The 22,902-nt window shown below is 42.3% G+C and overlaps 2 protein-coding genes across 6 annotated transcripts in view; one reads left to right on the forward strand and one right to left on the reverse strand.

The window, feature by feature from the left end:
- The window catches only part of TSPAN14 (tetraspanin 14), a 90,410-nt gene extending 83,793 nt beyond the window's left edge, over nucleotides 1-6,617 (forward strand). Inside the window, exons 11-12 of one of the 2 annotated variants that reach the window (XR_007775122.1) lie at nucleotides 126-291; nucleotides 5,151-6,617. The gene's annotated coding sequence lies outside the window, so the exon portion shown is untranslated. The remainder of the gene's footprint in view (nucleotides 1-125; nucleotides 292-5,150) is intronic. The other variant, XR_007775123.1, reaches the window with a different exon arrangement.
- Nucleotides 1,491-22,902, reverse strand: part of LOC127053807 (rap1 GTPase-GDP dissociation stimulator 1-like) — a 52,803-nt gene continuing 31,391 nt past the window's right edge. For all 4 annotated transcript variants that reach the window (XM_050959100.1, XM_050959098.1, XM_050959099.1 and 1 more), the window contains 7 exons: nucleotides 21,295-21,426; nucleotides 15,979-16,113; nucleotides 11,607-11,732; nucleotides 5,527-5,666; nucleotides 4,264-4,390; nucleotides 2,899-3,027; nucleotides 1,491-1,642 (listed from right to left, as the gene is read on the reverse strand). In XM_050959100.1, the coding sequence (XP_050815057.1) occupies nucleotides 1,491-1,642; nucleotides 2,899-3,027; nucleotides 4,264-4,390; nucleotides 5,527-5,666; nucleotides 11,607-11,732; nucleotides 15,979-16,113; nucleotides 21,295-21,426 (941 nt within the window). The remainder of the gene's footprint in view (nucleotides 1,643-2,898; nucleotides 3,028-4,263; nucleotides 4,391-5,526; nucleotides 5,667-11,606; nucleotides 11,733-15,978; nucleotides 16,114-21,294; nucleotides 21,427-22,902) is intronic.

Consider the following 22,902-nt stretch of genomic DNA (forward strand, 5'->3'; position numbering starts at 1 on the left):
ACAACTAGACTGGAGTTTAGAGCTCTATTGTAATCTGAGTTGAGAGATTGCTAATTAGCTGGAACTGACTAACACCTTTTGTGAAGGTTTAATCTAAATATTCCACAAATGTTTGTTTGTTCTAGGGTACAAATGTTTGATTTACTCTGAGGGATGCTCCAATTCACAACAGTTTCATGTGGGCTGTCCAAGAACTGGTCCAGAATCTTCATAATGACATGGACTGTGGAGATTCCCTCTCTCACCCTGGATGTGTCTGTCCCCTGTGCCAGAGATTCAGAGAAGGACAGGGTAGGTCTGTTCATGGCAGCCCTAGACTGTGAAGGAGTCGAGTTCTTCCCAGCCCCTTACAGCACAGTCCTGTCCCTTTATGCTTCTGATCTGGCAAGTGGGGGTGGGGCAGAATCGGTCCCATATCACCTTATAAAATCTGACATGTGGCAGTGTCTCTTGGAGCATCTAATGCAGCTGTAGATGCTTGGCCCCTCTCGGTTGGTGCAGTTAGTAATGTAGTGAAGTATACTGCAAGGAGTATGGGGGCAGTCCTTTCCCCAGGAACAATACGCATAACCATGGAAGATTTAAAACAAAACACAACCTAGTATATCCATGCAGTTACTGAAATTTATTCCTTAAAAAGACATTTGGTCATGCATCATGATCAGGAAAGCAGCTGTAATTAGGGAGGAAAACAGAATCTGAGACATCAGAGCTACTCTGGTGCTGTAAAAGAGCCTTTAAAGGAATGTAAATGCAACTTACTTCTACTTTAGGGCCAGTTTACTCTGCTAGATCAGCATAAAGGGTTCTTAGTTTAAAATGAGAATCATTCTAATGAGTCACATAATGAGTCAGCAGACATTCTGAAAGCCCAGAGAGTGTGAACTGCTCTATCCATCTCACATTGTGCATATGAAGACTCTCGGCTCTGAGGCATCCTGCCAACACTGCCCAGCAGAGGATTCTGTGCATGTTGTGAAGAAAAATTTGCGGTGGTCCTAGGCCACTTCTCAAACAGATTACCACAGCAGCCAGGGTGTAAGACTGGGAGTGGGGAGGACCTCTGCTGCTGCAGCTCTCTCCCCAGAGGGCTGAAGGGCACATATTGCCACAAGTGCTAGGCCTCAGGGGAATGAGGGGGCAGGGGAAGAAAGATCTTTATTGCAGTTTCTATGGAGGGAGGAGGCAGCTCCTTGCCCCTGTCTCTGCCATAGGGGGTGTCCCTGCTGTAGTGTAGTTACGGCCCCAGATTGCCTGTGAGTACATGAAGCTGAAGTAACACGGTGTGGGTGTAAACTAGATGTACAAATGGATATACAGTGTTCCATGTACAGTTTTAAAAATGAGGCCCTATATGTCAACGAGAGCTGTAGCCTGCACTGTTTACTAGCATTTAGTGAACATCAACATGATAAATATGGTGGCTGTTGGCAAAAGATAACACTTTCTTGAAATACCCCAGCTGCCAGACAAAACAGCAGCACCCACAGCTATGGAGAAACAAAGCCAGTGTTTTGACTCTCATCTCTCAGTATCTGGAGGGTCATTACAGCCTGCTTGACCACATTTGCATTGCTATGGCTACAAAGTTTTTCCAAGGTTTCTTTAATGTTGTCCTCTTCTACTTCTTGTTTCAAATCACCTGAAGGGAGACCAAACACAGACTTTAATGGCATGCATTAGTCCATATTCTGAAGGAGATACTACAATGTAAGGCTGTATTACAGCCACAGGTTAACTCCACTGTTTTATTTAAATAGAAACATCTTAAGACTCTCACTTGGGATGATGATTTTTGTAAAGAGGTTAACTTTGCAACTGTTAACTAATTGCCCTGTTTAAATATCTTTTCTTTTATTACTTCACCTTCCCAGAAGAACTAGATATAAAATAATTTTTCAGACTGTATTAAAGAAGACGTGCTCCTGCCTCCACCTAGTGCTTTATATTTTGCTTCAGCATTTCGTACCAGGAAGATTTGACTCTCAGCATCAAAGTTCAAAGATGTCTGTAGCGTGCTAATGAAATAGACCACTAAGAAAATCTTTATGGGTCAGATCCCCAGCTGCTGTAAACCAGCGTAGCTCCACTGAAATCAATAGAGCTTTGTTGATTTATACTGGCTGAGGATCTGACTACCTGGTTTATGGTTCAGCAGTCTGGGTCCATGGGGTAGTCTGAAGACTGTTGGGATATAATAAATGGAAAAGTCTGCCCAGGCAATAGATTTTTAAACTTAAAAATTCTTGCGTTTTCAAAAAGAAAAAATCTGGAACCCACTTTCAGGTTTCCGCTGAACCATTATAGAAAAATGTGGAGAAAAAAAATCAGAACTATTTGGGCAGACCCTCCATTGGCACATAACAGACTTGGAGCCAACTTAACCAGGCAGCTGGGGATTCCTCCCAGGAGAGAAATTAAAAGGCAGCATGGTGCCAGCATGGCAGTTTTGTCCACACCCATCCCTAGCCTCTGTGTAAGGAATAATATGGCTAGGAGGTGGGGGTTGGGTCAGCAAGCCAGTATATCTGGCTGCTGTAAAAGCCCCTTGAGCTAATTGGTTGCAAGGCTGTTGTACACATTTTGCTATGGGTATAGGAGCTGGTGCATGCTGGCCCCAAACCTGAGGATGCGTGAAGGTGTCTCATTGTTACTTTGCTCCCTCCTCTAGACTTTTGCCTTAGCTCCATCACAGGTAGTCCCAGTGACCTCAGTGGACTTCTCAAAGAGAGAAGTATTATCCCATGAGAGGAAGAATGGCTGTCAAAAAGAAATAAACCTCCGAGTCTTTCTGCTGCTACTTCGTTGTTTGGATGCAACCTCACAACTGATTGAAAACACTTCAGTGATTTCACAGTAACAGAAATGGATGGGATCTTAGTGCCACAGTGAAATTACCTGAATTAAGAAGGCTGCACAGGAGGCCCATCGAATTATATTTCACCTCAGGACCTGTGCACTCATCTTGTAGAAGCTTATGTAAGCTTTGAACTAGCCTTGACTCCTTAAGTGAATCTTTGATGACTTCTGAAAATAAAATAAGATGTCTTGGAAATAATTCTGAAGTTTTTTAAATGAAAAATTCTTAGGTAACTTGCATATGAAAAATGGTCTGTCAAAGTAGATAGAAAATGGGTGACTTGTCTTAATGCAGATATAAGGCCTGATGCAGTGAAGTGCTGAGCACCCCCCAGTACCTCACAGTATCAGGCCCATAAAACAGCTGAGCCATAGGTAGTAAATTTTCTACATCATGGCTTAATTCATATGTATCAATCTTTACTAGCCTTCCCTCACATTCTCGTAGTCATGGGTAGCTGACTTAATCTTCTGTATATAGATCTTTTTCTGACTTGACCGCTGCTGGCAGCATTGATCCATGTCTAAGGCTACATTCCTTTCTGGCTTTAGTCTGTGATGGAGCTTAGCATTAATATTGGCTTCTTGTAGTTGGGTCTTAAATGCAATTGTTGTTGTTTTTCAGATTAGACTGTGATCTTCAGGATAGACTCTCTTATGTCCTATATATGCAGCACCAAGCTTAATAAATATCAAGCACCATTTTCAAAGGTGCTGAGCAACTGCAAATCCATTTGAAGCTGCCATGAGCTGTGAGTGCTCAGTGCTGCTAGGAATCCAACCTGTTAATTGTAATTGTGAAGAGGATGGTATTTTCATTTTTCAGTCAGAGCTTCTGCAGGATCCTTTAGCCTATTTTGTCATTTCCACTTTCTCAATTCTATCCAAAATGCCTCTGCTACAGTTCTCTTCCTGTCTACCTTGACATTGCTTTCTCCTTGAATCATCTTGCCTGTTGTTTAAGAATGAAAGCCCTATATAATTTTGACTCCACCAACATCTCTACATTCCTTTCCCCTGTTAAAATTCTTGCTGCTTTTCTGCTCTTCCTGATTCTGCCTTTGTCATGATCTTGATTTCATGCCTTCTAACACACTGCCCAACGGCTATCAAATAACTTCTTGTCCCCATCTACTAAGCATCCTCTATTCTTCAAATCCTTCCCAAAAAACAACCTCTTCAAGAAATCCCTTGTTCCTGCTTCTCACTGGTAATCTCCAGTCCCTCTGTCTTCTGTACATTTGACTGTAAAATAGACCATAAGCTTTTCAAGGCTAGGAATATACCTTATATAAATTTTGTAAATCACTGTGAAAATTAGCAGGGCTATAAAACACTTGTATTAATAACAAGAACAACATCTTAAATGGTACTCAGGCCAATGCTCTGGGGGAGGGAGGATACCTAAATGAATTGCAGATGCTATGGCCAGTGCAATCAGAGCTTCATTCTGCATGATAACATGTTCGCTTGTTGTCATGGAAACCAGGTGCTTCACTCCTTGTGCCTGCTGGATGGCTTTGACCACTTCCTGTTGTCAGTCAAACAAAAGAAATGGGTCAGGTGAAAGGACCACAAATCAAAAGCTGAGATACAAATAACACTGAGGTGACAAAAGGAAATCACAGTTCACCCCTGAAAGTCTCTGAATCAATTAGAAATGGTTCCCCTACCATCACTGAAGTGCTAATCTGGATACATTTGTTGTAGTTTGCCTGCACTGCCAGAGAATTTTTTGTCTGCATTAGTCATTCACCTCAGTTGGAAAGCCACCTTGAATTCATTTAGCTGAAATATCAATGTTTAGAGGTACTTCCTTTTTCTTTTACTCTTGTGGTTCATCAAGGTCAAACTTTTAATTATTAAAGCTTCTAAATTAGTAGTGACTCAGTTTTGCTTTATCCAACTTTATGCAAATTATAACTCCATTTTACATCCTCTCAAAATAAAGCAGCAGTTGAGAGGCCTCTGCATAATCAATCAGAACAGCCTTAGCATAAGCACCAAAGCCTTTGCTAACATATCAACAGCACATTGTCATCAGAAAATCTACATTCACCCCTTCCTGAAGCAAGGACTAGGCAGCCTAAGTGAACTCAGTAGAATTTCTGAAAGAGATTTTGATATGACACAGGTGGGTTTTTTCAACTGTTTTGTTTTGTTTTTGTTTTGTTTAATATTGGTTTCATGTTTGAACATGGTCAAATCTTTATGAAAAAGAAGATTTTACCTAGGATGGCTGGTGGAGGAGTTAGGAACTGGTATTCAGTTATGGTATTTTTCTCTTCTAGGTTGCTGGTTCAAATCCAGCCCATCTTGCTGAGTGACTGAAAGTTATCACCAGCTGATGTTTGACATTAATGTGGTGAATTAAGTCCATTCCAATTGAAAGGTGTCCATATCACAAAACAGCCACCACGAATGCCACCACTTGGTGACTCCCTGAGGGGTAGTGTCAGCACAAAGGACTGTGGCTGTGAAGGGTGATCTACTCTCCTATCCCAGAAAGGGGTCCATCCATCTATCTGAGGCATGTTGGAGAGGTGGTATGGAAAAGCTTGCACTGCTGCTGTGTGTGCTGTCAGCAAGCACACAGTAACAAGGATGCCAGCCTGGCAGCAAGCACTCCTAACAATTAAAAAAAAAAATATACCAGTAATTTCATACTTGGGATCTGCTGTGCCGCAAGAGTGATGCCAGCAATCGGTTTGCTTCTCCACGAACACCAGCATGTTCCTGGGCATTGCACCATTGCACAAGTCTGTTGATCAGCAGGGGGTCCTGTCCCAGCATCTCTGCAGTGTCAGCTGAAAAGAGAAGAATGGCATGTCCAGGTGTTTACTCAGAGCCTGTAGTACAGAGGATGCAGTCTAAAAGAGAATCCTTGCAGCTGTCTAATTCTGCTGATGTCCTCACTTGCCCTACTGAAGGATACTGCTATTCGGTGTGCATGGTACCACACTCTACAAACAAGCTGTCTGGGACTACAGTACACGTCAGTCAGACATAAGTTCCAAGAAATTAAAAAGTCATGTTTTAGAACAGGGAATGGGAGTTAGGATTCCTGCCACTTGGGCAAAATCTCCATTTTTATAAAAACTGGGTTGCTTCATTAAATCAATGAGGCTACACTGATTTATGGCAGCTGGGCTTCTGACCTAGCCACTAACTTATTGTGCAACCCTCGGCCTGTTACTTAAGATATCCATGCAGGAGTACAGAATGGGGTGTCATGGCTCCATCACTTTAAAAAATGGGAGGCCCTCCCACTGCTTACCAGCTGTAAGGTTGAGTGACTGGAGGGAAAGGGTGGAGAGGAGCAATTGAGGCACAAGGTCTTGGAAGCAGGGCCAGCACTAGGCACCAGCATTCCAAGCATGTGCTTGGGGTGGCTTTTTTTTTTTTTTTTTTTTCCTTGCCTCGGGTGGCAAAAAACCTGGAGCCAGCCCTGCTTGGAAGGAGGGGCACTGTGAGGGCAGGACCTCAGGGAAGGGGTGGGGCGGGGCTAAGATTCAGGCACCTGTGGGCCTCCCACTTTTAGGGAGTTTCTGCTGCTCCTGTACCCATGGCTACCTACCTGTAAAACAGATCTAATTTGTATCGTTTGCCTGAGCTGTAGCGATACTTAATTCACATCTCAAGTGTTTTGAGATCCCTTGAAATGAAAATTACTATTTATTGTTGCCTTTTATAGAAGGCATAAGGTACCTGCCCTTGTCTTCTCTCCCCCATTCCCTCTGACTGTTTCTTGCACTCACTCTTTGAGTGTTGTCCTAACTTTGACTGTATGCTCTTCAGAGCAGGGACTGTCTAATACTATAGTCCAATGCCTCTAGCACAATCATTATTTGTATTGTGGTAGTACCTAGAAGTCCTAGTCATGGACTAGAACTACTCTGTGCTAGGAGCTGTACAAATGAAAAGATGGTCTGTGCCCTAAAGTGCTTAAAATATAACTAGGACCGGGATGCTGCTATAATACTCCCAAGAAGAAAGGAGGGCTGGCTGGAAAACAATTCCATCTTATGCAAGATTTTGAGGTTCTGAAATTTTGTTTTTGTTCAGCATTGGCACAAATTGAGCCCCTTTAAATTTTTTGCAAAAAAACCCAGAGCTACACCCATCCAGAGCTAGGGTTGCCAATCCTCCAGGATTATCTAGGACAGCATTTCTCAAACTGGGGTCTGTGAGGACACTCCAGGGGGTCTGTGGGCCGTACTGATCAACTTCTCTCAGCTGTTCAGCAGCATGCAGGTGCTGAGACAGGGCATGTGGGGGTGGGGAGGGAGTAGAAAGAGGCGGGTAAGAGGAGAGGTGGGGTGAGGCCTTGAGGGAAGTGGAGGGCTTGGAGGTCCACAAAAACATTTAAATCAAAATGGGGGTCCTCTGGTTGCTAAAGTTTGAAAACCACTGGTCTAGGAGACTCCAGGAATTAAAGATTAAGCTGGTCTGGCTAGATTCCAGATAACCAAAAACTGGTGATTAGGGCACACCTATGGGATGTAGAAAATCCAATTCAAGACCCTTCTCCAAATCAGGAAAGAGTAGGGGACCTGAACCTGGGTGACATCCCAGGTAAGAGTCTTAACCACTGGGCTATTGGCTTTTATGAGGGTGGGCGGTTGGGGTGTCATTTGTCTATAACCATTCATCCAGGACCTAAGAGAACTTCTGGACAAAATTTTCATCAAAACTTTTATGTTTTTGCCAAAAAAAAAAAAAAAAGTTTAGATTTTGACAAATCAGCACTTTTGGGGGAGAGAAGGGGGTGTGAGAAATTGTCCAAAGATTCCTCACCAGTTCTACCTAAAACTTCAGAAGCAACTGGAAATTCAAAGTTACTTAGGAGAAAAATGAAATAAACTTTCTCAAACCTCAGAACATTTTTATTTGTCAGACTTATTCAAATTTTGAACAAAATTTGCAGGAGGTTCTTATTTTGTCTGAACCTATTCACCCATCCCTCATCAGACCCGAGTCTTCTCATGAGCTATCAAGATGTCAGAAATTCTAATCTTTGTGCGTGTCATATAGAAACAACTCACTTGATAAACCTCTTTATAACAAAATGAGCCTCTGATTGTCTGCAGTAACTCTTCAGTGCTTCTGAAGAAAATTGCTGCCACAACCCTTAAAAGTTCTGACAACAGCAAAAGAGAGGTTATGCATAATCCTGATGAACTCCTTTGATATCCATATAGCTGTAACACACACAGTTCCACAGGAACATTTATTGCAATTTAATTTAATTAAAGCCACATTGTTACAAAGTGCTACTGATTAAAAATAGTTAGAATCTGGAAAGTGCTACTCAATGCAAGAAAAAGTGCTGACAAAATGGGGACTAAGGCATATAAAGTGTTTTGTTCTAACTAAATATGATGCTGTCTAGGGATCCACTCCTGTGAAGGTCTGAGCGTCACCAGGCAGACATTTAGTGCCTCAGTCCCTCTTGTCCGCAATAGAAGTTGAGGGCATTCAGTACTTTTGTAGGATAAGGTCTTAGGACTCCACAAATAAATGCCAGAGTTAAACCTGGAGATGTCCTTTCAATGTATATTTTTAGGAGATGAGGTAGGAGCAAGAGATGAGATGCAACTTGTGTCACCTCTCCTAAGCCTCACTGTAGGAGTAGAGTTCCCATCCACATGGCAACAGAAGCATTTAGTGCAGTAATTAATAGTTGGGGAGAGGTGCACAATGCCTTGTGCCCCATAGCCACAGGATATAGCTACTCAACCTCCCCTCCACTCCCTTAACTCCTCACTATGCACCAGCCAGTGGTCATAGAACAGACCTGTCCTTTTCTATCGTGTTTCAGCTTTAGCTCTAACTTGTAGTTTGTGATTCAGTTGACTTTAAAGACTGATCTATTCATTTTAGCTTTTCAGGAGTGGAGGTCATGTTGGTTGATTTTTTTGGTTGCTGTGAGTCCATGATGTACACACCTAAGAAATCTGGGATTAAGAGGTGTTCCTTCTTGTCCTGCAATATTCCCTGCTTCATTTGGGCATGAAATCTGCCTTTTATGCCTTGAAAACAGGGCCGGCACCAGCCGACCAAGCACGTGCTTGGGGCAGCACCTTGGGGCAGGGCGGTGCTTGGGGTTTTTTTTTTTTTGGTTTGGCCGGGTGGCACTGGAGGGGTTTGTTTGTTTTTTGTTTTGCGCGGGCAGCACTCGGGGGGCAGGGACTTGCGCAGCGCGGCACTTAGGGGGCGGGGGGCTTCGGCGGCGTGGCGCTCAGGGGGTGGGGACTTGGGTGGTGCGGTGCTCGGGGGGGGAGTTATGGCAGGGCGGCGCTTTTTTTTTTTTTTGCTTGAAGCGACAAAAAAATTAGAGCTGGCCCTGCTTGAACAGAGTTCATTTGGTACAGGCTGTAGTGTTTGCCAAGCCTATTCAAAAAGTGTCCAATAGGAGCATAGGATGACTTTAACATCTACTCCAGATCCACATACTTAAACATGCTGGGGGTGTGGGGAGGGAGAGCATTTTATATTTTTCTTCCATTTTCTCTCAGCCCCAGAATACTGAGGAAGGGTGGACAGGACAAAGTCAAAGTTGCAGCATAAACATGAACTGGTTCTCAGAGCTTCTGGACCTGTCCAAAGATCCCCCTTTCACTGTTTTTTTGAGTGAGGATCTCTTCACCCAGCAGAATGACAGAGACTTTCACTTACCACCGCAAGTCACTTCACATGAGAAAATGGCAGTGGTTTGAGGACAGAATTGCTTGTGTTTATCTCATGAGATCAGAGCAGTCCAGTTAGAGTCCAGACTGCTTTCATCTAAGAGGTGCCATGTTGGCAAGTAAAACCAGTTTAAAAGCCTTGCTCAAGGCAGAGGCCCTGACCCAGTTCTTATCCAGTTGGACCTTCTGTTGACTCTGCTGGCAGTAAAACATTCTAAGTCCAAGTCTAATTAGACACCATTTAGAAGAAGACATCTTTATATCTTCAATTCATGGAATGTGGGCCTTCTGTGAATTGTGCCCACTTCCTAACATCCAGCAATACTTAAAAAGCTACTGTGACCATGTGGCTAGGTGCATAAATCCATCAGTGTGGCTCCATCAGCAATACATTGGGGATTGGGGAAAGGAGTCACTGTTGGGAAGTACCTCCTTTTTGGTGGTGTGATGCTGACCGTGATAAGCACAAAGGCATCTAGATTGCTATAATTAGAGAAAAACATGCCTTTCTCAATTCTGCAAGCATCAGCATGCCCAGCAATTGTCAGAGTAACAAATTTACACTAGATAATGCCATTAACTAATTTAGTACGAACTTGTTAGTAGACACATGTGCATGAGAGTGTTTCATGCGGTGTTAATTAAGGTCAATGTTGGCTCATGGGTAAATAGAACATAAGGCAATTAAAGACGGGCAGCTTCTGCACTTACTACCATGGAAGGATAAAACTTAGGTAGCATTTTAGATTTTTCCTACTCTACATTAGAACATGCTACATTATTTCAAATTCAGAAGAGGATTCTTGTTTTAGCTAGCGCTGTCTCATTGGGGCCAATTTCTGATCTCACTTTTACCAATGTAAATCTAAAATAATTGAACTGAAGTCACTGGAATCTTATTGGCGTACAACCAGTGTGAGCAAGAGCAGAAGTGGCTCTTAGTCCTGATCCTCCATTGCCTTGAACCTGGTGTACTCATTTGCCAAATGAATGCAAATTGCTGCCAAACCAACTGTGGTACTTTATGTGAGGCAGTAGTGAATCAGGCCTATGTTTTCCCTACATAGCTGATGAATCTATCTGAGTTAAGATGTTACTCTGCGTGTGCCAGCAATATGTGACAGTTCTGAAATGGGAACCCATCACTCAATTTTCTGGATTTTTTTTCCTTGTACTGGTCCTTAAACCTGATGCACAAGTCTATGAGGAATATTGCTCTAGGTTAGCTGCTCATGTGCGCTGAAATAACTAAGATATTGCATCACAAATGCATGAGATTTGCTTTCTCATGCCATGATATTCTGGTAGGATATTGTCTGTTTTGTGGTAGGCTGAATCACTGCATTATGGTAAATGGAGAGCACAATTTTCAAACTTGGATGCCTAAGCTGAGTACCCATTGCTGCATCTTGGTTCTCAAAATGGCAATTAGACGATTAAATGAGTGTTATCATACTTCATGCCCATCTGTGTAGCCAGCTGTAGGCTTTGGGCTTCCAAACATGGAATTTAAGCACACAATATCATCCTGTTACAATGCCCAAAAGAGATTCAGGGCTTTTTAAGCTATACAGCCAGGATGTAGGATAAATCTGTAAGAATCAGGACCCTACAGAAATGTTTTAGAGTGCTAGAAACCTTTGCCTCCACTCCACATCTTCTTGTTTCTTTATATTCCCCAATTCCACTGTTCACTCACTTTAAACTGTCAGATTCTAAATCTTTGCCTTGATTCTCCCTACCATTTTATGCTGGCGTAAATCCATTAAAAATCTCTTGTTCAGGCCTTAGTTATCTCTCACTTAGATTTTTGCAGCTTCTTTGTTCAGGCCTCTCCATATCTCATCTATTGCTGTCAAGATGCTTGAGTTTTTTGCTCTAGTAGACTTGACACACTGGACAATATTCTTTGCTGTTTTAACTCTGCTGGCTTAGTGGAGTTAACTGCCAAGCAGTTGGCCCATTGTCTTTTCACATTTCCAAAGTGTATTTTCCCTTTCACTTGTAGCTCGCAAAACATTTCAAGGTGACATTAGTCTGTGCTCAGCAATTCTCTACCTTGACCATCTATTAACATCCGCAGTGTTCCAAGAAGTTTAAACTGCACAGGAGCCATCTCTGATCTCAAAAGCATCTGGATCCGCTCTGCTACGCCTTCCTCCAGCATCTGAACCTTGTTAGCAACTAGAAAATGGAACCAGAAAGAGAGAACTTTGATCATTTTGGAGAACATTAACTTGTAGCTCAAATACTACAATGATGAAGACCATACAAGTATCTAGACAAGTTAGATATATTCAACTCACAGTGTAACAGTTGCTTTTTCTGTGGTTACTGAACATTGACAAGGGGTAAGCCTGTAATAATTCAATTTGGTTCAAATAAAGGTCAGAATTGTTCAAACCTTTTGGTCTTATACTGAACCACACATATCACAGAAACAGTGTTTTTGCGAAAACACATTCACTCACTCACTCACTGCGTTTTCAAACCTATTGGAATGTGGGCCAGTGTTCAGAAGATTGTGCTCTTTGTTTGTTTATCCCTATCCAAAAGGAGATGCAGTAAAAATAATTGATCTCAGTTTGTTTGGAGGGTGAAGTGCCTTTGTATTTGAGACACCTGATACCATTGCTTCTGTGCTCTACTTCCCTTCCAAATCTTGTTTCTCTGCACCATTCTTCAGTGCAGTAATTTCTGGTAATGATCAGAAGCTTCTCTGGAAAAAGCCTAAATGCTGCTTAACTCAGCTACCAAAGACTTTCTCCAAAGTAATTTTATCCTCCCTTTCTCCATGTTTTTGTCTTTCCTGGGGCAACTGCATCAGGCAAGAATCCTTCTGTCCTTTCCCTTACCGACCTTGCAGGCATGCTGAGAAACAGACACTAACTGTTAATTACCTTGTTTGTAATTTTCTTTGGTTCCAGTAGCACAAGCTCAAACCCCAGTCTCTTGATTGTAGTAGAATTCGCCAGGAAACCTCCCTCTGTACTACTCAGTTTGAATCAATTAACAACACCTCTTGTGCCTATCTGTAAGTTTTAGAACGTATCTAATTGATTTCCATCTTATGTTCTGTTTGACTTCCCTTGCAGTTTTATCTTATGCCCTTTTAAAGGTGTAGTCTGTGCAGTATTAATGCAGAAGAGGAGTATGTCGTCACTATGGGAGCTCTGCTGATAATTTCCATATTTTGAGGTTTGCTTTAATGGTGATGGCTAGCAAAGACCTGGGATGAGAATAGGATTTCACAGAATTTATAAGTGCTGTGTTCTGCACATTACTGCTCCTATTAAGTAAATCACAGTGTGTGGATTTTCTTTCTTTTAAAATTCTTCAGTTGCTTTTATTAGTTCCTTTCTGCAGCCACTGGTAACAGATAGATTTCTTTATATAGCCCTCATCTATGATTTTTTTTCCTTTTTATGTTTTGATGCACAGCTTATTAGTTTCCCAGAATAAACGCACTCTTCAAAAGATCAGGATATGTTTGTAATAGATATTTGAACAACGAAGATTACCAACATTAAATTAGACTCTAGATCAATGCACAAATATCTGATAACACATAGTTCAACACATTTAAAGTACAGCCGCACAAGCCATTAAGATTGGCTGGCATTTAGGCTATCCTAACAAGGAAGGATATAAGAGGAATTAAACTTCATCTTGTTAGATCCTATAAACTACGCAAGGTCTGGGTCATTTACTGCTTGGTTAAGAAATCTCCAAGGGACATTTAGGTACTATACTACAGAAAGTGGGATTGGGGATTCACTGAAGGGGGTTCTTTCTCTTGAGTTGGTATCATACCAATGTCCCAGACTGCTGTTAAGGAGAACTGAGCACTGGAAGAACTAGCTTTCAGATGAGAGATTAATCAATATCCTCGCTACTTGTGATCATTAAAGATCCCACAGCACATAGTGCAAGAATAAAGTCAATGAGAGTTTTTGAAGTTTTGAAAATCTCACCCTACATTCTAATGGATGTAATTACATCCTGCCTACCTAAATTACCCACACCGTTTCAGCTGGATAAGGTATTATTTCCCCCTTCCTGGCTTAAAGTGTTGTGTAGTATTGCTCTGTACTGTTAAACAGCTGTTAAATTTCCTCTCAGAGACTACAGCAGCAGTGTTTGTATTCCAAGGTCAGACTGTTTGTTTATAAAGAGTCCGCCTTGTGCTGCTCTATGTAGTGCAGCAGTGAGGAAAGGTGCCACAAGATCCTGGGAAGGAGCTTTTTAAAAAGCAGATGCAGGATAAGTACTGTCATTGCCAAACCAGGGCCTGTGCACATGATCCTAAGGTTTAGCCACTGAAGGGAACAGGTTCCTGGTTAAAGTCAAGCAGAGAGACAGTGGAAGGTCAGCACTAAGCAGCTCCAGGAATTGGAGAGCAGAAACTTTAGGTTAGTTCAGTCAGACCATCAGTAGAATGTGATGTGATGTCAGTAGAATAGCTTATTAATTTTTGCTGTATATAAGCATGGTATTATCTCAGCATTTCTGTGCTAGAAGCCTTCCCTGAAATAGGAAGTAGTGCTCAACCATCTGTTACTTCTAGGTTATGACTAATAAAGCACCTTTCTTTGCTTTAAACATTCGTCCTTCTCTGTGCTGCTGCACCACAACATAAGAGCTTCCATGTAGGAGGGTAGGTATATGACTTGTCTGGGATTTATATGCCTGCATAGCATGGACATCTTGTGCACTTGACCCTGTTATGCACTTGTAACTAAAGCTACTTTGCAATAACAGCTATTTGCAGTAATAGCTATATTTGTCATGCAATGCCAGATTGTTCTTAAATGAAGGAAATATGGTTTAAATATAGATCAGGATGGGAACTGGATTTTCCATTTTGTGGGAAATTCCATTATTTAAAAAAAAACTGTTCTAAAATTGATCAAAAGCAAATAATGAAATTTCCCAAAAGAGTATTTTTATCAAAACATTTAATTTGGATTTTTGATCCTTTTAAAACTTGCAAAAACTTGTTTTGGAAGGTTGTTTAAAAAACTGAAACAGCGAGTTCCAAGAATGTCAAAATGGGATGTTTCAACATTACTGAAAAGCTTCATTTTTAAAAAAATTTTTTTAACAAAATTGTCAAACATTTTAAACACTTTGATTTTGATTAAAAACAGCTCTAGTTAAATATGCCATAAAATTGTTGTACACTTTTAGCACCAAGAAACACCTGTATGTTGGGCTGTATCTACACACACACACACACACACACACACACATCTACATCTACATCTACATCTATGCTGGTTTATGCAAGATGTTGCATTAGAAAATTTTAGAAAATTTCTCCTCTTCACCTTTCAAATGAATATCACCAGTTTAGAACAATTGACAGGGACTGTGCTATGAAGTACATTGCATTAAAAAAACAAACAAATACACACACACAGGTTATGGCCAACTTTATCACTCTAGTTTGATCAATAGACAGGCCCCACCCAGTTCACCAGGGTACCCAACTTTAAACATGAGTATTGAGAGAAATGAATGAACTTCTGAAATGAAACATGTTTTCTTCAGAGAGAGATCATTTACCAAATATTAAAAGGAGGCAGTGGAGAAGAGGCACAAGGTCTAACTACTAGTCAATAGGAGAAGGATACAAATATATTCCATGGCACTAATTTTGCTTTATTTTGACAAACTCTTGGACATTTTTATCATAGAAAGTCACCATTTTGTGCTCAGACAAGTTAAACAACCTAGTCAGTTTAGTATTGAGAGAGGGGACCGGGACCTTCAAGAACACCCTGTTGCTGCAGTGTTGGTGGCTCTGGAGTTGGCACTTTTTCCTCTGAGCCAGTGCTGAATCAATGCCCCAACATCATTTTAGGTGGCACTGTACTGTTAGAAGTGTTCTGACAAATTAATTCCTACTCTCAATAGCACTCCCAGACAGCAGAGCTGCATTTGACATGAGATGATGTATTTATTAATGATCTCAAGAGCAGAAACTCTACACTGCAACATATAGGTCAAATTTTAACTGATTCTAAATTAGTATTGGTTTCAAAGAAGGAGAGGAGCAGTTTTGTAAAATCCCTTGAAGATATAATGGGATATAATTCCTTCCTGCCTCCTACACTGCTTAAAGTGTATCTACTGTTCTTCATTTCCTGTCCTGTTATATAGTATTTGTGTGCAATGTTAAGCCATTTCAGTAGTGACTAATAAGATCCCTGTGAATAATTTCAAGCTCCTTAACTTTCTGCACATGAATAGTCTCCATCAGTTATTCACATGCATGAATTATTTTGCAGGAAAAAAGCTCAGATACCTGTCAGAATCTGAAAATGCACCAGAATCTGTGACTTCAGTGGATCTACACTAGGTATTGACCTGTCCCTCCATGGACACCAGTTGTTTATGGATAGGAGATTGTCCACCAGCTCTGTACCTGGGATAGCAAGATTTCGAAGGGCACTCAGTGCAGCATGTTGGACAGAAACGTCCCCATTGTCCACGTGTTGCTCTAAAAGGTCCAAAAGCTGAAGTACCACTCCCAGCTGCACCATCCGTACGCAGTTGCCATCTTAAGAAGAGGGGAAAGCAAGCATTCAGGAGGAGAGATTAGACACAGTGATAGTTGTAATGCCCAGCAGTGTTCCACTGGGGAACACCAGAAACTATTGGATGTTTTGGGGTTCAACAGGGATCACCTTTTAACAAGAGCAATAGCAATCCTCAGCTGCACAGAACTTGCCCTCATGCTCAACAAAGGTGACTTTAAGCTACCTTTACACTTGCCTGAGCTTGCTTCCAGTCAAGTTAACTTATGCCAGCTAAAATGGTCTGCTAGGGCTTTGGACTCACCGTCTATAGATCCCAGTTTACCCTTCAACAATTCCATGATGGTAGAATCCTTTGCTGCCTCATTAGGGCTGCTTTAATGCCATTCAGTGCCACTTTAGAGGCACCAACAGATCTTGGGAGACTGAGGATCTGGCTCATCTAGTGTGAATCTGATCTCACTTACACTGATTTTACACTGCTATAACTCCACCAACTTCAGAGGAATTAATGCTGATTAACAGGTGTGGGAGGAGAATTGGTTCCATAGTTACTTTAGCCTCTTCAGTGTAAGGGACCAAATTCTGATCTTGCATTTATTACACTAGTTACCTGTTTAACACTGGTGAGAGTCGGAACAAAATAATCAGTCCCAAGATATCCCTGCTTCGTATTGCACTTTCTCCAAAATACCCTCCTTAGTGATGTACCTATCATGAAACTCTTCTGGCTTTGTTTTTTGTGTATTACACTGCAATGGGATGTACCAACTCTGCACTGGCCCAGCAAGGGTTAACCACACACTTTGGGCCTGGGAGGCCATGCCCCCTTGCCCTTGCTGGGCATGCTCCCAGTGGAGGGAGCATAGAAAAGGAAGCAGCTCAACTCACTCTGAGGAGGAGAGCAGATGGGTGCTACAGGTTCCTGCCAGAGCCCCTGTGTGAAGAGGCCACTGTGGCACCCTGGATGACCATGTAGGATGAGGGAGACAGGAGGGCACTACCCTTTATGGGCCTACAGGATTTGGAACCAAGGTAGCCAGTGGCCCAGGGAATGCATTTGCTGATATGGGAACCTGAAACCAGGAAGGCTGGTTCCATGTGGCTCTGGGTTGGGACCTACTAGAGTAGGGCAGGCTCATGTCCCCTACCCTAACCCCACACTCGCCCAGCAAGGGCTAACCTCTCTTTGGCCTGAAACCCTGCTACATATACCTTTTATTTCTAAGAACCCTTTTGTTATCAGAGTTGCTGCAGCCTCCGACAGAAGAAAGACATGAAATTGTGCTCTCAGGGAAACTTTCCTTTAGATCTTTCTTGTGCTTGTTCTAAATTCTCTAAATCCATGTCTTCCCTTAATTCCTGTGTGTCCAGGATATTCTTCCCCAAGAAAGTGTGGTGCAGTTACATGCCCTTTGGTGCAGTAGGGTGTCTATACAGCCAAAGAGCAAATAATTTTTGCTAGTATAATTATTGGCCCAGAGGAAAAAAGTCATTTCTGGTATTAGTGGTTGAACTTCATTGTAGTCAGGACAATGCTTCCAACACCCACCCCCTTTTAGTGTAAATTCAGATTGGTAAAATATGGGAAAGAGACCTGAGTACTGCATACCACAGGCTGGTATAAATCTGTGAAGTTCTAGTCACTTCAATGGTGCTATACCAGATGAGGATCTGCCTCTAAAAGAGGGTTTAAATCAGGGTCGGGCAAACGTTTTGGCCCAAGGGCCACATCTTGGTATGAAAATTGTATGGCGGGCCATGAATGCTCATGAAATTGGGGTTGGGGTGTGGGAGGAGATGAGGGCTCTTGCTGGGGTGTGGGCTCTGGGGGGACATACTGCTGCTTGTGGGAGATTCAGCATGCGTGTGTGGAGCAGCCTTGGACTCCACTCCCCAGCTGGAGCGCAGAAGCAGGGCAAGCCCCAGACCCTACTTCCCAGGAGCTTGAGGGCTGGTTTAAACAGGCTGGAGGGCTGGATGTGTCTCCCGGACTGTAGTTTGCCCACCCCGGTTTAAATCCATTATACAGTTAACAAAATTATTTCAACTGTTTGTTGTTTTTGTTTTGTTTAGAATTTACCTCCCTGCAACTTATTGACCTTATTTAGCTGCTTCTAAACCAGGGGTGGGCAAACTACAGCCTGGGAGCCGCATCCCTGCCTTCAGACATTTTAATCTGGCCCTCCTGCTCCTGCTGGGGAGCAGGGTCAGGGGCTTGCCCTGCTCTGTACATGCCATCGTGCTGCGCAGCTCCTGGAAGCAGCAGCATGCCAGCTCCTACACATAGGGACAGCCAGGGGGCTCCGCATACTGCCCCGCCCCAAATGCTGCCCCCGTGGCTCCTATTGGCCTGGAACCATGGCCAATGGGAGCTGCAGGGGCCATTCCTGTGGATGGGACGGTGTGCAGAGCTGCCTGGCTGCCCCTACATGGAGAAGCTGGAGGGAGGACATGCCTCTGCTTCTGGGAGCTGCTTAAGGTAAGCGCTGCCCAGATCTGCACCCCTGACCCCCTCCCGCATCCCAAAGCTGTGCTCCAGTCCTGATCTCCCTCCTCGTCTCTGAATCCCTTGGTCCCAGCCCAGAGCACCCTCCTGCACCCACAACCCCTCATCCCCAGCCCCACCCCAGAGCCTGCACCCCCAACCAGAGCCCTCACCTCCTCCCACACTCCAACCTCCAATTTCTTGAGCATTCATGGCCCGCCATACAATTTTCATACCCAGATGTGGCCCTTGGGCCAAAATGTTTGCCCGCTACTGTTCTAAACCATAGGATTATTTAATGCCTTTTCCACTGCAATGTGTCTCTCTTCCTGATCTATGTTGAGGGAATGCAAGATTCTTTTCATAGGTTCCTTTTTGATGTGTCTCTAGCATCATCATTACTATTGCATTTCAGCTAAACTATATTTTCCTTTGTTACATATCTCAGTTGAAACTTGTCAAATACTTGTGACATTTAAACATGTACTTGTGAAAACTGACATTCCTTCTGATTTTTCAAATTTTATTCAGGAAAAAATCTTTCAATTTCCATTCATTAATGCAGCTTTTAATGGTGACATTTTGTATGTGATTTCTCAGACATGCTCCCCGGCAGGATCCTGGGTATTTTGAGATCAGAGGCCTGAGAAAATTCACAAGGCTCTTTGGATGGCCATGTATCCTTTCAGGGAAATAAGTCAAGGGTTTTGTTTGACAGAATGTTACAGATAAAATATGTAGTGTGAGTTTTTTTTAATAGGCTCAAGTCTATACTGAAATAGTCTCACTTTCACTGAACTTTAACTTTATACACACACAAACGAGAGAAAGAATGACAAATACCCTTCCTCCTCTAGTAATATGCAAACAGCCACAATCCCTTTAGTGGCCATCTTTCTTTGACTGTTGCAAAGCTCCCAAATGGCTCTTTCTTTCAGTGGATTTTTGCCTGTATGGTGGCAGCCTTGACCGTGCCTTCAATTTAATGGCTCACAGTTAAAACTGGCTAGGAATAGCTATTTTCTCAGCTGCAAAAGCTGTCATCTTTTCACTGCCTCATCAGAGGTCCCTTAGCACTGCAATCAGATAGTCACAGGATTTCTTTACTTAGATTAAAGACTGTGCATACATCAGCAGCACAGACTGAGGGCAGACAGGGATTATTCACTTCTTCTACCCAGAATGTCTAATGTGGGGGGTGGAGGGGATGGCACAGGGGGAGAAGGAATTAAAATAAAAAGTCATTCAGCCAAACATTAAATCTATGTTAGCAAGTTTTTAAAGGCATAGAGGACATTTCCAGTGAGCAATAATGTACAATGCTCACTGCCAGGTAAAATGCAATCAAGAACTCAAGCCTGTGGGGGAGGGGAAGAAGAGGGTGAGAACAGAAAAAGAGTTAAGGATGGGGCTATGTCATTTGTTAAAATGACTGGGTGGCTCCATTAGCTCTTCCAGTAGAACTAATCAAATATTTTATTATGACTACCCACAAAATGTAGGAATTCATCTGGCTTTGAGTTGGGTTATAAAAGCTCCACTGTGTTAACTGGGAGTTTTTCTATGGCCGGCACCGTCCAAGGCCTAGCTGTTAGAAACCATGTCCTTTTAACAGTGCTATCAATATAAGTGCAGTTCATTCCTTCCTATCCCATAGGCAATGCCATTTTATGTTTCTCTGCTTATAGTCCTTAGCAATCACTGTTGCTTTCTTTGCACTGAGGGTACGTAGTGTGACAAAATAGTCTCCCTTGAAATTTCATTCCTAATTTCAAGCCACTCAATTTTTCTTCTGAAATGACTATGGGTAAAATGTTCCAGAGCAAGTAAGTCTCTTTTGGAAATGGGCCTTACACACTTAGGAACCTGCATCACTTAGTGATTTTGAAAGTTTTATCCTACATCAGAATGAAGGGAAAGTGGGGTGTATACAGAGCCCCTGACATCAGGGGAATAGGAGGCACTCAGAGCCCCTGGCAGAGGAGGAGAGAGTGGGCGGGATGCATGGAGTCTCTAAAATAGGAGTGGGAGGGAAAGGTTGCATGAAGCCTCTAGTATGTGCAATGACCTTGACCAACAGAAGCAAAGCGTTCAGCCCTCTAGTAACAGCAAGTGACTGAGTGAAATGAGGCCTAAAAGTCCACCCAATGGCCTTTGGAGAACTTTTCGAGACTACTCCTGGTTAATTTCTAGTTTCAGGGAAAATTCCAGGTATCGGTGGGAAGAAGTCTGTTTTGGTGACCACTGGAAAAGTGGAACACCAGAAAAACCTGCATTCTTCACAGGGTCTATTTGGTGCTGCAGGCTGAGGAGCATTGTGACACCAGAGGTAGTTCAGCCAATCAGCACTTCCTCCCTCCAATTCATTTGCATAGTTCATTTCCATTGAATGAAGTGAGTCAGCAAATGAAACTGCAGGTCAGGACTGAGGTGCTTTGACATTTGTGTGGGGGCTGGGGTTCAGGACTGGAATAGTGGAAGATGCTTTAGTACAGAAGCTATATTAACTGAGTCTGAGTAAGGCTGGAGACTTGCCCACACAATGGACCTTGAAATGATTAGCACCTATAATGTAAAGATACATGCATCACCATTGAATAGGAAAACAAAGTGTGAGAGAGTGTGCCATGAAATCTAATAGTATTGCACTCTCTGATAACAAACAAACAATACCCCCTCTTGGTCACTTTGATGGGTAATGAATAAGCAATCTTACCATTCCTGGCAAAGTTAGCAACAGCCAGTGCTCCTGTCAGCTGCAGCTGGGGGTGATTGGATGCAAGCCAGGTACCAACCTTCTGGTAAATAATGCCACATCCATTAGCAAACATCTTCTGCATGGATTCATCTGTGATACAGTAAATGAAGAGAAGCCTAAAAGCACATCTAAACCCAACTTTGCATCTATTATAGAATAGTACTGCTCAAGGTTTCAGAAGTTTGTAGATTATTGTTTCCTCTAACAGAACATCAGAGTTGGCAGGAAGGTGAAGTGAAGGTTATAAGATTTATCATCCCAGATGTCTTACACTAATCCACATGCTCAATATATGGCTAGTAGCCTTATACAAGTTTTCCCACACTACTTTTAGCTATATGCTCCAGTCTTGCATGAAAGGACCATCCTCTTCGAAAGGTGTGAATTTATTCAGTCTGATGGTAGTCCACTGGGTTTCTCCCAAGCAGAGGCATAATACAATAGCAATTGTATATGAAGATTTGGAGGAACAGAGCCGTTCATGCTGTGTTGAACTGATGCTTGTATAAATCTGTCCTGGAGAGTGCAAAGTGCCTTCATCTTCTCATGAAATCAGTACCTTGCAATGTGATCACAGTTGAGATAAAGGCTAGATCATATGTGTGTGTGTGTGTGTGTGTGTGTCTGTCATGTAACCCATGCATGGAAATCTCATAGGAATTACAAGTGGGGATTGAGGGAATCGTATGTATCTATTGTGTTTCCAAGTGTTTGGTGTCACTACGTTACTCATTGAGATCTGCATAGGCTAAATGCAATCTTAAGAATGAAAGCCATAGATTTGTGATCTGGAACTAGTTCTTTATACTGAGAAATCCAAATATGCTATAGTGTTTAACTCAGAGAAATGTTTGCCACAGCTTCATAACTTTTCTTAAAAGTTTAATTGTAAGTTACGTTGAGATTTTGGCAAAGGATGCAATGTAAATGCATGATTCTGTGCAGTTATTAATTCATGTAGCCCTAAATGCTGCAAAGTTATCAACCATACAAGGCCATCTGAACCAAATTACAATTAAGATCAGCAGAGAAAGCTAACATTTTTCTGCTATACCTTATGGTTGAGTATGGATTCTATATTCACAGATCTAAAGCAGTATTTCAGATGTCTGACATTTTATGCTCTGCTTTTAAATGCTGCTGGACTCTGTCCCTTCTCACAGTGCAGCAGTGTGACTGAGGAAATGAAAAGGTCTAGGGCAGCAAAATGTATATTCTAGAAGGTTAGTGTTCTCCATTTTCAGTACATAGAAACATGCAGTACAAAGCAATTTTAAATTCTTATGTTTCCTTCCTTCATTAATTCAGATGGCTGAAAAATACTTGGTCCATTTTTGAACAATGAATGAAGAATACATCATGGGTATTTAAATGTACTGAGTGAGTTAAGGTGTATTGAGGGGGAAATTGAGAACACTAGTCTATCAGATTGCCATGTCAGAAGCCAGTTTACTTGAAAGGACCCATCAGACTGTGTAATGTCTCCATGAAAAAGGGGGCAGATACAGGGTCTTCATGTAGACCTATGACTGCATTAGTCAGCAGCAGAGCTTTGTCTGTGGAGAC

This window comes from Gopherus flavomarginatus, chromosome 6 (assembly GCF_025201925.1).
Source record: "Gopherus flavomarginatus isolate rGopFla2 chromosome 6, rGopFla2.mat.asm, whole genome shotgun sequence".
Taxonomy (NCBI): Eukaryota; Metazoa; Chordata; order Testudines; family Testudinidae; genus Gopherus; species Gopherus flavomarginatus.